The sequence below is a fragment of the Pteronotus mesoamericanus genome, unplaced genomic scaffold (assembly GCF_021234165.1).
Source record: "Pteronotus mesoamericanus isolate MK-2021 breed Mesoamerican mustached bat unplaced genomic scaffold, CSHL_Meso_final scaffold_54, whole genome shotgun sequence".
In the NCBI taxonomy this organism is placed as follows: Eukaryota; Metazoa; Chordata; class Mammalia; order Chiroptera; family Mormoopidae; genus Pteronotus; species Pteronotus mesoamericanus.
In genome coordinates this window covers 21,794,847-21,808,779 of record NW_026555321.1, presented here as the reverse complement: position 1 = coordinate 21,808,779, position 13,933 = coordinate 21,794,847, and the positions used below count along the sequence as shown (strand labels likewise).

Here is a 13,933-nt window from a genome sequence, read left to right as displayed (position 1 = left end):
TGAACATAGGGGTGCATAGGTTCTTTTGATTTGGTATTTCAAGATTCCTAGAGTATATTCCCAGCAGTGGAATCTGGGCCAAAAGGCAGTTCCGTTTTTAATTTTTTGAGGAACTTCCATACTGGAAAACTATAAAACATTCTTGAGCGAAATTAAAGACCTATATAAATGGAGAGGTATATCTTGTTGACTGGTTAGAAAACTCAATATTAAGATATTCATTCTCTACAAGTTGATCTATAGCTTCATTACTGTCCCAAAGGAAATCTTTGTATGCTTTTAATTTTTTTTTTGGTAGAAATTGACAGATTGTGTCTAAAATTCATATGAACATGCAAAGGACCTAAAATAGGCAACACCACTTTGGAAAGAGAATAAAGTTGGAGGTCTGATTGCAGATTACAGTAACCATGACAGTGTGGCGTTGGCATTCGGGTAGACCAATGGGACAGGGTAGAGTATCTAAAAATTGACCCACATACATATGGACATCTAATTTGCAACAAGAGTGCAAAAGGCAATTGGTGGAGAAAGGATTATCTTTTAAACACACAGCCTTGGGGCACTTGGATATCCAGCCTCAGAAAAATGAACTTCAGTACATACCTTGCTCCACACACAAAAATAAACTCAAAATAGACTACAGACCAAATGTAAAATCTAAAACTATAAAACCTCTGGAAGAGAACATAGAAGAAAATCTTGGGACTTGGTGTTAAAGACTTCAAAGATAAGATACTGAATCTATAAAAAAGAAGTTAGACTTTATCAGAATTTAAAATTTGTGCTTTTTGAAATACAGTGTTAAAAGAATGAAAAGACAAGTCACACTTGGAGAAAATATATGCAGGTCATATATCTGATAAAGGACATATATGCAGAATATATAAAAGAACTCTCAAAACTCAGTAATAAATGCAACCCAGTATAAAAATGGGCTAAGTATTTGAACAGGCAGTTCACCAGCCAAGATGTACAAATGGCAAATAAGCACAGGAAAATATGATCAATGTCCTTAGTCATTAGGACAGTGCAAACTGAAGCCACAATGAAATACCATTACACACCCATTAGTATGACTAAAATTGAAAAGACTAAATAAAGCGTTTGCAAGGATATGTAGGGACTATAGCTCTCTTACACTGCTGGTGGAAACCTAATATGGTAAATTCACTTTGGAAAATAGGTTGGCATATTTTTTTTGAATCTTTATGGATGCTTTACTCAAAGATTCTGAATGGCGATCTGAGAAGATGGTGTGTTTGTACCCTAACAGACTATCTTAAATGCCATTTTAAACCTACCCATTTTATAAGGAGAAGAGAAGTGTAGGTAAGAGGTTTAGAATTCAGGCGGAAAGTCAATCAGATAAAAGCTGCAGCATTCTTCCATCTATATCCTGGGCAGTGGTCTTTACCTGTGCCCTGGGTGGTGGGTGTCTCACCATGGAGTACAGTGGCTCACATGCCATCATGATGGCTTGCAGGCCTCCTGAGGCACAAAGTTGGAACTGCTTATGGTGTTCTGGAGTCAAGGTGGGTCATACCTTTAGTTCCTGAAACAATAGCTTTTTTTATACATAGATTACTAAGCTTTTTAGCTATTACTTGAAACTAAAATTTTTCCAACATTTGAGTCCCCCATCATTCCCCCGCTGTTAGTTTAAACTATCTTATTTCTGTGAGATCAGTTTCATATGGAAGTACTCATTTTGCTTTTGAGCACGTATCTTAGCATTAGACTGTCTGGTACTGGGGCTTAGGAATACATTTAATTGCAGATCTATATTGAGGGGAACATTGTATGCAACAACAAGCTGTGATAAAGCACAAAACAATTTTTAGCACAGTTGACAAAAGTTGCACGCTGCCCAGCTGGGGTTACATTAGTGACTTTTAAGGAAGATATTTCCCTGTCCTTTAGAGTTACCGTAGATCCCCAATTACAAATAATCAGAGTAGGTTATTTTCTTACTGATATACTGAAACAAAGTGTAATTTCAAAAGCTATCCAGGGGAGTACAGACACCTTTAAGACATAAAGTGAAAGTTTGTTCAACAGTTTGTTCAACATTAAGTTCCTCCTGCAAGACAAAATTCAGAGATGTTTAGAACATTTTTGCTAAATATAACCAAATATTTTCATCTCATTTGAAAGGAACAAGTTCTTCATACCATGGGGTTAAACAAAAAGTAATGAAAAGACTGTAAGTCATTGTTTTCGAAAGATGACCTTCAGGTCTTCTTGAGGTTTGATGATCCGTTGTTCCTCTGGTGCTTGCTTGCTTTTTTTTTTTTTTAAGTATATTTTATTGCTTATGTTATTACAGTTGTTCCTTTTTTTTCCCTCCCCTTTATCCCCCTCTGCCTGGTACCCCCATTCCCTCCAGCAATCCCCTCGCTTAGTTCATGTCCACGGGTCATACATTTAAGTTCTTTGGCTTCTCCGTTTCCTATACTATTCTTAACCTCCCCCTGTCTATTTTGTACCTACCACTTAATGCTTCTTATTCCCAGTATCTTTTCCTCCATTCTCCCTCTGCCCCTTCCCTTTTCACTTTGTATAGCCTTCATTTCTCCCTTTATTTTGTGGCCGTACTCAGCCATTTCTGTGAGCGTCCTGATTACCAGTGTTTTGAACTCTGCATCTGATAGGTTGGCCATCTTGTCGCATAGTTCTTTTTCTGGAATTTTGATCTATTCTTTCATCTGGGCCATATTTCTTTGTCTCAGTGTACCTGTTACATTGTAAGGGGTGGAGCCTTAGGTAGTCAGGGCAGGGCAACCCACTTTGCTGCATTGTGGCACTGTATGTGGGGGAGGGTTCAGAGAGGGAACAGTGCCACTTGCTTGGCTCTCACCCTGCTTTCAGTCATTTCTGCTTCTTCCCGCAAGCAAGTTGTGCCCTTCAAGTGCTGCCCTGGTGCTGATTCTCGGGTGAGTGGGATTGTGTATGTTCTAGGACCCTGCGGGTCCCTCCAGCAGACTCTCCTGTGAGACTGGGAATTTCTCCCGCCGCCTCAACCCCCACAGGTTTTTACAGCCAGAGGTTTTGAGGCTTTATTTGCCCGGCACTGGAACTCTGGGTTGCATAGTCTGTCTCACTCCCCAGTTGTTCCTCCTGGTTTATCCACATTGAATGTGGGACCACCCTATCTGCCAGCTACCTGGCTGCCCATCTCTGCCCCTCGTACCAGTCTGGGTGAATGTTTCTTCTTTTATTCCTTGGTTGTCAGACTCCTATACAGTTCGATTTTCTGGCAGTTCTGGTTGCTTTTTGTTTTCAAATTGATTATTGTCCTTCTTTTGGTTGTGTGAGGAAGTGAAGCCCATCTCTCTATGCCTCCATCTTGGCAGGAAGTGGTTTGGCAATTTTTTAAGATGTTAAACATACATGTACCATATCCAGTCATCTTACTGGTAGGTAAATGAAAACATATGTCTCTACCAATACTTGTATGCAAATTGTTCATGGCAGCTTTATTTTTAGTAACTGAACCTGGAAATAATTCAGATACCCATCAACAGGTAAATGGGTAAACAAATCACTATATTCATACAATGGACTGCTATTCAACAATGGAAAGAGTTGAACTGTTGACACATTCTACATACACCATGGATAAATTTCAGAATCGTTACTCTGAGTGAAAGAAGTAAGGCCAAAAACAAAAAACAAACAAAAAAAACCATACAGTTTAAATTATTCCATTTGTATATAATTTTAGAAAATACAAAATAATATATAATGACAGGAAGCAGATGGTTACTCGGGGGTGGGAAGAAAGGATTAGAGCTGGAAGAATCTTTTGGAGGTGTTGGGTATGTTTATTCATTTTGACAGTGGTTTCAGGGTGTGTATACATGTCAGGACTTACCCAGTCACACACTATGTGCAGTTCATTGTATGTCAGCCACACTACAAGAAAAATAAAAACTGTCTTTGCTTTCTGACCACCTCTACTAACATATTTAAAATCAGTTCCTAAATTTGCTGGATCTTAAGACACAGCTAGGACTCTTGTTAAAAATGTTATGTTCCAGGCTTCAGAACTTTTAGGATAGGACTGGGAAATCTATACTTTCAACAAACACCCCAGATGATTCTTCTCATCAGTCAAGCTTGAAAAGCACTTGGCCCAGGGTAAATTAATTGCACTTTGGTGATCTGAACCCATTTCCATGAGAAAGGGGTGTTAGGTATCTAGTATTAACAAAAATTATGCTTTTACTGTAGCCAGATGAAATATTTGAGAATTGGACAAAATTTTTTCCTCATCATATAGTATCCTGAGGTCAGCTTTGCATTACAAATTCTGAAGTAACAGAGTGGAAAGCTCTTAATAAGCCCAAAATTAGTTAACATTACATTAGAGAGTAAAAAAAAAATTATATATACAGTTTTTGACAAAACATCAGAATATGTTAGTGAAAAAATGCCTATATACTATATATTAAGAAGCTATAAAGTAACACAAGTTGGGAGAAGAATGATAGAATTTGTTATTCTCTAAATGTTCTTTGAATAGACATAGTCTTACCCAACTCAAGGGATTCCTGGTTTTTGTAAGGTAGTTTTATTGCAGCAAGTAAAGAAGATGGGATTCATATCCAAAGCTGTGTCTCTCTGCAGGAGACTTAGCCCTTGCTTATATACACTACATGGTCAATTATGTGTTGATTTATCCTTTGTAGTTGGCTATACTTATCTGGCTGAGTTCCTGTCAGTTCATCCTGTTTATAGCTTCATCTGCAAAATACTCTGCTGCATTTTAACATTTAGGAAGAATAGCACTTGGTAAGAATGGCCCAGACCTTGAGACCCTTCTATCTAACAGTAGCAGCAGCCTTTTATAAAACTCTGGAAAAAACAACTTGACCTTATCGTTCCCTTTCCAATGACGTCAAACAAAAGGAAATTATAGTATAAGTCCCTTCTAAATGGTTCAGTTATCAGAAGACTTGAGAGAGCAAGTTTTCCACAAATCATCTGTGTGGAATTGGTTTTGAATTTTATTTTTTATTTTTTGAAAGGGTTGGTGAGCCAACATGTAATTAATCACTTGTTGGCTTTTAAGGAAATGAAACTGCAGTGTACCCTGTGGTTTTATTTGGTGTTCATTAGCATTGCAACTTTTAATAGGAGAACCTTAGGTGAATGAATGCTCAGTGATAATAATTTGGACAAGACAATGTGAAGGAAGTAGTTTTTTAAAGTCAGCTTACACTCATTGTACTGTTAAGGTACCCGTGTACACTCCAGCCCTTAGAAACCACCAGCATAATGGTGCAAGTCCCTTACAGTCCGAAGCTGTTAGAATGTTCCTCCCTTGTCAGTGGAAGGAGTTACCACCCAAGTACAAAGTGGCAGTATCTGTTTGTTACCACTTCTCTTTGTTTCTTCCTCCAAGATCTGGTTTGGATTGATTAGTCCCTCCCCTCAGCTGCTGTCACAGTCAGTGGATAAGAACAGACCCATCTCATCTTGTGAAGAAGCGGTGGGAAACTCCTTCAAACCAGTTTCTTGGGCTCTGTTCTGTATCGTGAACTACCTTCCTTAAGGAAATTGGACACTATTTAAAGAGTTAAGCATTACCTATACTATTCACTGTCTAGTAAAAGTTCATGGAGAGTAAGATTTTAAGGTAGACAAATACCTGTATGTAAGCAAGCAGCGCCCTTTAACTTTTATTAATTTGGAAAATTATCATTTTTTCATTTTTAAGTGGAATAAAACGTTCCCCTTAAACCAGTAGGTTTAAGGGCCAGTAGGCTCTGTATCTATGGAGATTTAAAGTCTACATATCCATCTCCATCTGTTCCCTGCCTACCCTCGCCCCGCCCACCTAAAAAAGCATTGTTCCTCCCTAATGGTCACTGTTAATGAAAAAGATACTAAGTTCCAAAAGGCTTAACTTTGGTTTTGGTATTTAGGGTAATTCTGGCTTCAGAATGGGTTGTGAAGTTTTCCCTCCTTCCAAAAGAGTTCCTGTAGGGTTGTGTCATGGATTGAATTGTATGCCCCCACCCCCACAAACCGTGCAGAACAGATTGAATTCCTAACCTTCAGAATCTCACAGTGACCTTATTTCTAAATAAGGTCACTGGAGATAAAATATTAAGATTACATTATGAAGTCATACTCATTTAGGGTGGACTTTATTCCAGTATGGCTAGTATCCTTATAGAAGAGACAAGGGGGGGGGAGAAGGGGGGGAGGGGGGGGGGGGGTTGGAGTTGTGGGGCGAAAAAAGGGGTGCAGCCCTGCCGACACCTGGATCTCGGACTTCTCGCCTGCAGAACTGTGAGAAAGTAAATTCTGTAGGTTAAGGCACCCAGCCTTTGGTACTTTGTTGTGGCAGCCCTAGGAAATTAATACAGACTTGTATTATTTTTTTCTTTCAAGTTTGATAGAATTCACCTAGTGAGGCTGTTTGGATACAGAGTGTTTTGTGGGAAGATTTTTAATTATGAACTCAGTTTATTTAATAGAGCACTATAAAGATTTTCTCTTTGTTCTTCTGTTTGTATTGGTAATTTGTACAGTTGAGAGAATTTGTTTATCTAAGTTATTAAATTTATTGACATAAAGCTGAGTTCATATTTTTTGATGTCTATAGGATTTGTAATGATATTCTCTCTTTTGTTCCTGATAATTGGTAATTTGTGTCTTTTTATTTCTTTGATCAGTCTACCGTAGTGGTTCTCAACTGGGAGCAATTTACCCTCCACCCCAGACTACCCCTACCCATGCCGATGGACGTTTAGCAATATCTGGAGGCATCTTCAGTTATCACATTTTGGGACATCTAGTGGGTAGAGGCCACGGATGCTGCTAAACATATTACAATGCACAAAGCCTGTCACAACAGAGAATTAACCATCCCACCATACCAATAGGGCTGAGGTTGGAAACTTGCTTAGGGTTTATAATATAGATCTTCTACTTTCAAATAATATTATACCACTTCATATTTAATATAAGCAGCTTACAATGTAATATTTCCATACATCCCTTTCCTCCATCCTTAGTGCTTTTGTGGGCATACATTGTACTTCTTTATGTATTATAAACCCCACAATATATTGCTGCTGTTTTTGCTTTAAACAATCTAGTAAGGACATTTTTACATGAGAAAAAAAATACCTGGTTGCTATTCATGTTTTCAGAAGTCTTCATTCTTTGTGTAGGTCCAAATTTCCATCTGGTGTCTTTTTTCTTTTTTTCTTTTTTTCCTTAAATGCAGATTTTATTTATTTATTTATTTTAAATGTCCAAGTTAATTATAAAATATTAAAAAAATTTAAGACCATTATAAAGTCTAAGCAATTAAACCAACATGGCACCAGCACAGAAACAATCAAGTAGATCAATGAAATATAATGAACATTCTAGAGACAAACATATAGATCTAAGAATATACTATATGATTCAGTTGATATTTCAGATTTATGGGTAAAATAAGGCTTATTCAACAAATAAGGTGCATGGACCACTATTACTTGAAATAAAACAAATATAGAGCCATATTTCACACATTGTACAAGAATTATTCTGGTGAGTTAAAAATCAGTATGTAGAATCTAAGGAGTTTTAGAATAAAATAGAACTAATATTTTTCATGACCTGAAGTAAAATATTCAAACCCAGAAGCTATAAAGTAAATATTGACAATATGACTATATTAAACATTTAACTATATAGTAATATACATATAAAAAAGTTAAAGGACAAGGAATAGATAGAAGAGTATTTGCAACACATCTAAAACATGGTTAATAGGTTTTTCTTTTTTTTTTAGGGAAAAAAGTTCTACAAACCTTTAATCAATAAATGGATAGAGTACCAAAAAGTCATTTAAAGCTTTTAAAAAAAATAGAAATAGGCAATAAATATACTAAAACAGGTTTAGTTTCAACAAATAGTAAAGGAACAATTAAAATAACATCATTGTCACAATCAGATTAATGAGTATTAAAAATATTGGTAATGTCAATTACCAATATTGGCAACTCTGAAAGGAACTGGATATCCATAGAAACTTTTTCTTCATCTTAAAGCAGCCCCTTTAGCATATTTTACAGTGCTTGTTTGGTGGAGGTATATTCTTTTAGCCTTCTTTTGTCTGGGAAACTCCCTATTTTGCCTTCCATTTTAATTGAGAGTCTTGCTGGGTAGATCAGCCTTGTTTCCAGGCCTTTGCCTTTCATGACTTGGAATATTTCTTGGCATTCCCTTCTGGCTTGCAGTGTTTCTGTTGAGAAGTCAGCTGCTAGCTGTATTGGGACTCCTTTCTATGTTACTACCTGTTTCTCTCTTGCTGCCTTTAGGACTCTCTGTTTGTCTTTGATATTTGCCATTTTAATGATGATGTGTCTTGGAGTGGGCCTCATTGAGTTCCTCTTGAATGGGACCTTCTGTGCTTCCTGGACTTGTGTGACTTTTTCTCTCCTCCAATGAGGGCAGTTTTCCATCATTACTTTTTCAAACAGGTTCTCTATCCCTTCCTCATCCTCTTCTCCTTCTGGTATCCCTGTTATACGGGTATTGTCACATTCCAGGTTGTTCTGCATTTCCCTAAATGCCTCTTCATTCTTTTTGAGTCTTTTTTCATGTTCTTGATCTTTCTGGGAGCTTTTTTCTACCTTGTCCTCCAGCTTGCTGATTTGGTCCTCTGCTTCCTCTAGCCTGCTTTTGAATCCTTCTACTGTGTTCTTCAATTCAGAAAGTGTATTCTTCATTTCCTCTTGTCTCTTATTGATGGTTTCTATGTCCTTTTTCATGCTGATATAGTTTGCAGTAAGTTCCTCATAGTTTCCCTGTAGTTTTTGGTAATTCTCTCTGAGCTCACTGAGCTCATTGAGCTTCCTTAGAACCGTTGTTTTGAACTCAATATCTTATAGTTTACTTGCCTCTATTTCATTTAGTTCTCTTTGTGGGGATTTCTCTTTTCCTTTCGAGTGGGGCATATTTCTTTGTCTTCCCATTATTTGTGAGACTTCTCTTTTGCTTCTGCTTCTTAAGTTGATCTGTCTTGATCTCCTGACTTTGTGGTGTGAACTTCTGTGGGTGGAGACTGCTGTTTTTACTTTCTGGATCTGCCTCTAATGATGTCAGATGTTGTCCCTGTCTGACATTAGGCAGTCTGTTGGAGACTTCCAGGAATCTACTGTTTGTGGCTGTCTCCTTCAGCTGTTAATCTATTCACTCTGCACTCAGCAGGCCACCTTAGCCAGCTCAGGGTGGGGCGGAGTCCCTCCTGGGGGTGGGGCTATTGGGTCCTTTGACACAGGTGCCACTCAGGGGCGTGGTCTCTGCCTGAGCAAGATGGCTGCTGCCGCATGGGGGATGAGTCAGCACTGAGATCCCTCCGACCACTCTCAGTTCTCTCCCCAAAGCCTCCTTCCCCAGTCTTTCCTCAGGTGTCTCCAGCCTGCTCTGCCCCTGCCTTTGCTGGAGACCAGGGTAATTGGCTGCATATAAAAATTTACGCGTTGGTCCTTTAAACAGTTTTTTGTGTCTCCAGCCGCCAGTCTCTGGCAGATAGCAACCCTGCCGCTTTTCGCAGCTGGCTGTTTTCTGTGTACTTTTTGGGCTCTGGTGCTGTGGGCTAGAGATCCCCGCTTTTGGTTTAGACCCTGCTCCTCTCAGGGGGATCCAATGGCCGTTTCAATATCCTTCTGGTGCTGCCGCTCGTGGGCACTCCTTGCACCTTCTCAGGTCTGTACTGCACTCCTTAGCAGTTAGATTGCGCTAAAGCCACTTCTGTCTCCGAGGTTATAAGGCTCCCCCTCACTGTTGTTCAGTTGTTTGTTACAGGTGATTTCTCCACAGTTTAGTTGTAATTCCAGGTTGGTCCTGGGAGGAGGTCAGTGAGACTTCCACTCACTCCACCATCTTGATTCTCAGGTGTCTTTTCTTTCCATGTGAAAAACTGCTCTCATGTGTCTGGCAGTACAGGTCTGCTGGTGACATTCTCTCAGCTTTGGTTTGTCTGAAAAACTATTTTGTTTTCATTGTTGAAGTATATTTTGGTTTGATATAGTATTCTCCATTAGCAGTTTTTAAAATATTCTATAAGATATCATTCCATTGTTTTTCTTGTTTACATAGATTATGAAAAATAAAGCTATTATTCATTCATATAAGGCTTTTTAAAAAATCTGTATACTTTAGGGAGTATTTCTGGATTATGTACTTGTTGAAAAATAATAACAAAACTTAATGCACTGTGCTTAGATTTTGTAAACAGACTTGGTTTTGCCTTGTGTTTCTTTCCTTTTCTTTTTTTCTATTTTTTTCTCCTTCACTCACTCAGAAATTTTGGGAGGCAAGTTGTTTCTCTGAACCTCAGTTTCCTCACCTGTAAAATAGGCAGTCAATGATTCTTATAGGTTTGTTGTGAAAACTAAGTGAGATAAAGGATGCAGAGTGCCTGGAACTTGAAAGGATTCATAAAAATGATAGCATGGTACACAGGTAACCTCCTTTATACCACCTTCCTGACCATGGGGTTCACACATGATGCCAGATCTGTGTAGGCACATGCCTGCCCTTACACACTCTCGGGGCCAGTGGGGCCAGGCCGGACCAGGAAGGAGCACTGTTGCTCACGGTTTCTGTTCTTCCCAATAGTTTTTTGCTTTTAAATTAATCTTTTACTCAAGCAAGTTTGGAAGATATTTTCTCAGAATACTTCACCTGTTAATTTAAATTATTTAAATATAGTAAAAATCCATGATCTCTTATATTTTACATAATTTGCATATTTCACTTGTTCAGGATGCTCTTCCCTCCAATTAGTATAAAGTTATGTTCATTTTCCACTTCGCAGTTGTGCATACAAGTTACAATATTTAAGTAACAAATTATCATATAAGGAAAATCTGTAATATTTTGGGTGATAGAGGCTTATAATAATCAACAGTAAAAACCGTTCTTTCCAATAGATCTGATTATCGTAGAATATATGTTAACAGTATTTGCATTAAAGGATGCATTCATGAAAATGCTTTCTTCTCGTCCTGGCCAGGTAGCTTGGTCAGTTTGAGCATTGTCCCATACACCAAAAGGTTGCGGGTTCAGTCCCTGGCCAGGACACGTACTTAGGATACGGGTTCAGCCCTCAGCCACAGAGTATATGGGAGGCAACCCACTGATACTTCCCTCTCTCTCTAAGATGAATGAACATATCCTCAGGTGAGGATTAAAAAAATAATCATATTAAAAAATAAAATAAAATGCTTTCTTCTCTCCCAGCAAGATAAACTAACTGGGGATTGTTGACTTATTTTTGTAGATAATATTTTGCTTTTCTTAAGAGTTGGTTGATCTGCTATTTTTGGTCCATACCTGGCCATAGACAGCCTCACTCTGACAGCTCATTTAAATATGCCCTCCTGTGTTGCTGCTCTTCTCTTCAGTGGGCCTTTGGCGTGACACTGTGGGAGCTCATGACCCTGGGCCAAACACCTTATGTGGACATCGACCCCTTTGAGATGGCCGCATACCTGAAAGATGGTTACCGAATAGCCCAGCCTATCAACTGTCCTGATGAACTGTAAGTTTTTCCGAGCTTGAAGACATGGGTTGCACTCCTTTTCTTCCAATGTTGGGATAAAAGAAAAAGAGCAGGTGTCCAGAGATTTCCCTTTTGAAAATAATGATTCTTTGGACTTGAATTAGACTCTTCTCGAGAACCACAAAGTCAGCTAGACTCATTCACTGTTTAATGCATTTGGCAGTAGGACTTCTTGCATCTTGTATTTGTAGTGCTTAATCTAACCTAAGAGACTAATGTATAGTGAGAAAATGCTGAATGTTATGTGGCTTATTCTGTGTCGAGTAAGAACTGACTTTTATTTATAGAGCCTTAACAACATACTTATTTATAAAAAGCCTTTCTCATTGTCATCTTGCCATGCCAGTTTGATATACAAGGAAGATATTTTAGGCTAGAAAGCGAGATAGTTCCTGTTTCCTGCTTTCATGATGTGATGACATTGAGGTGGGCAGGAAGCTGGTCAGGGGTGATTGAGTGCACAGGTGAGTATGCTCTCAGTTCTAGAATCCCCTGAAGGTTTCTATACCATAACCAGGTGACAGCTTTTCTTTTGCACCGATTTTACTGTAGATCCCAGGCTCTTAGAGTTTAGATAAAGCTTTTCCTCTGAGTTATTTCTCTCAGAACTTAAAATCAGGATAACAGAGGTATTTACATGAAATCTCTGTATTTGCTGATGTATTTTGATGTGCTGTCATGAAGAATTGAAATCCACATGTAAAATCCATATAACTCATTTTAGCTTTCCATTTTAGAACTGCCAACAAATAGTAATATTGACTTTTAATATGTCATTCTCTTCCACACCCATATGTAGAGAGAAAACATAACTGGCATCAAATTGACTAAAAAGTTGAGTACTATATTGCCACTAGCCAAATTTCCTATTTTTGTCACTCTGCAGATTTGCTGTGATGGCTTGCTGCTGGGCCTTAGATCCAGAGGAGAGGCCCAAGTTCCAGCAGCTGGTACAGTGTCTCACAGAGTTCCATGCAGCCCTGGGGGCCTATGTGTGACTCTCCTCTCACAGTCCCGCAGCATCCAGTTGGAAGGTGCCTGTCAGGGCTCCCTGGGAGCCAGTCTTGGACGCTTCATCCATCACGCCACGCCACGCCAGCAAAAGCACATTTGTCTTCCAGAACACCGTGCCTTAGGAATGCTTTAGAATCTGAACTTTTTACGACAGACTTAATAATGTGGAATATTTTCTAGATATCACTTTTATTAGGTTGAACTGAAAAGTTTTTGTAAATTTCTTGGCCAAAATTTTTAAAACATAGTAACTTTGGACTAGGGGGTACATTCTTACAAAATAAATAAACAGTTTTTAAAATTGTTTAAACACTTGGAATAGCTATCTTAGTGCCAATTGCTTTTTATTTTTTTGTCTTCATCAAGGTAATGTAGGTGATTCACCTTTAAAGTTTTTAAAATATTTATCACTAGTGTTGGGAATGGTTTGTCTTTGAGATACCATACTTTTTCTTAGGAAATGAAAAACAGCATAAAAAGTTGTGTGGTTTGCCTCATACAGGAAAAGGCAATATTGGAGAAAGAAAACTTAAAAGCTAAAATGGAAAAAAAGAAATTAAAAAATATTTGTTAGAAACAGAAAGCCCTTTTGTGGAATATTGTTTCTTTATTTTATTTTTTAATGAAAAGTTCTGCTTTTTCATTTTTGAGGAAGTAGGAGTTGAGTTCATTGAACATCTTCAATTTGGCAGAAATTAGCTTTTTCATGAACCAAAAGTCGGTTCGGGTGCAAGTCAGTAGTAAAGAGTGGTGATTTATTTATTTTTACTCTCTGGAAAAGGTGATAATACAATCTCAGAACGTGAAATCATGTTTCTAAGGTTAAGAATCCCTTTTAGTTGCACCTACAATAGTGCTCTGCACAGGGTGGATGCTTGGGTTGTTGTGAGTTAAAAAATGTAAACTGGTAAGTTTTGTACTTATCCTCAAGGCTGGCTTAAGTATAAATGTGTCTTTTTAAACACTTGAAAAATTAAAGGATTTGGTTAATATATGGCAGTATTGAAAAGATCATTCCTGATCAGTGATTGGTTGTGTCCAGTGAGTCTTTGAACATGCAACGGATAGATACCATGTTTTATTTCACAGATGTTTTACTCAGACCCCCATCCCCTAATGCAGTTACAACTAACTCTGCTCAGCCTCTAGGTTCTGACAAACAGTTGGAATCATGATTACAAAGAAGCATTACAGCACTAAAACTTTTCTCCAGAACCATTAAATTAGGGTTGTGTGTGTCTTGGTGCTTGGTTATATTAATAGGTGGCCTAATATAGAGTTGAATGGACCTCCTAGCTAATTAGGCCTCAGGGTGTCTCCCACTACTCCCATCCTTAT

The 13,933-nt window shown here is 38.2% G+C and overlaps 1 protein-coding gene across 2 annotated transcripts in view; it reads left to right on the top strand.

Annotated features, from left to right (window-relative positions):
• The window catches only part of RYK (receptor like tyrosine kinase), a 92,980-nt gene extending 79,325 nt beyond the window's left edge, over positions 1-13,655 (top strand). For both annotated transcript variants that reach the window (XM_054595655.1, XM_054595654.1), the window contains exons 14-15: positions 11,424-11,560; positions 12,468-13,655. In XM_054595655.1, the coding sequence (XP_054451630.1) occupies positions 11,424-11,560; positions 12,468-12,579 (249 nt within the window). In that variant the 3' untranslated portion in view covers positions 12,580-13,655. The remainder of the gene's footprint in view (positions 1-11,423; positions 11,561-12,467) is intronic.
• Positions 13,656-13,933: the final 278 nt, after the last annotated feature.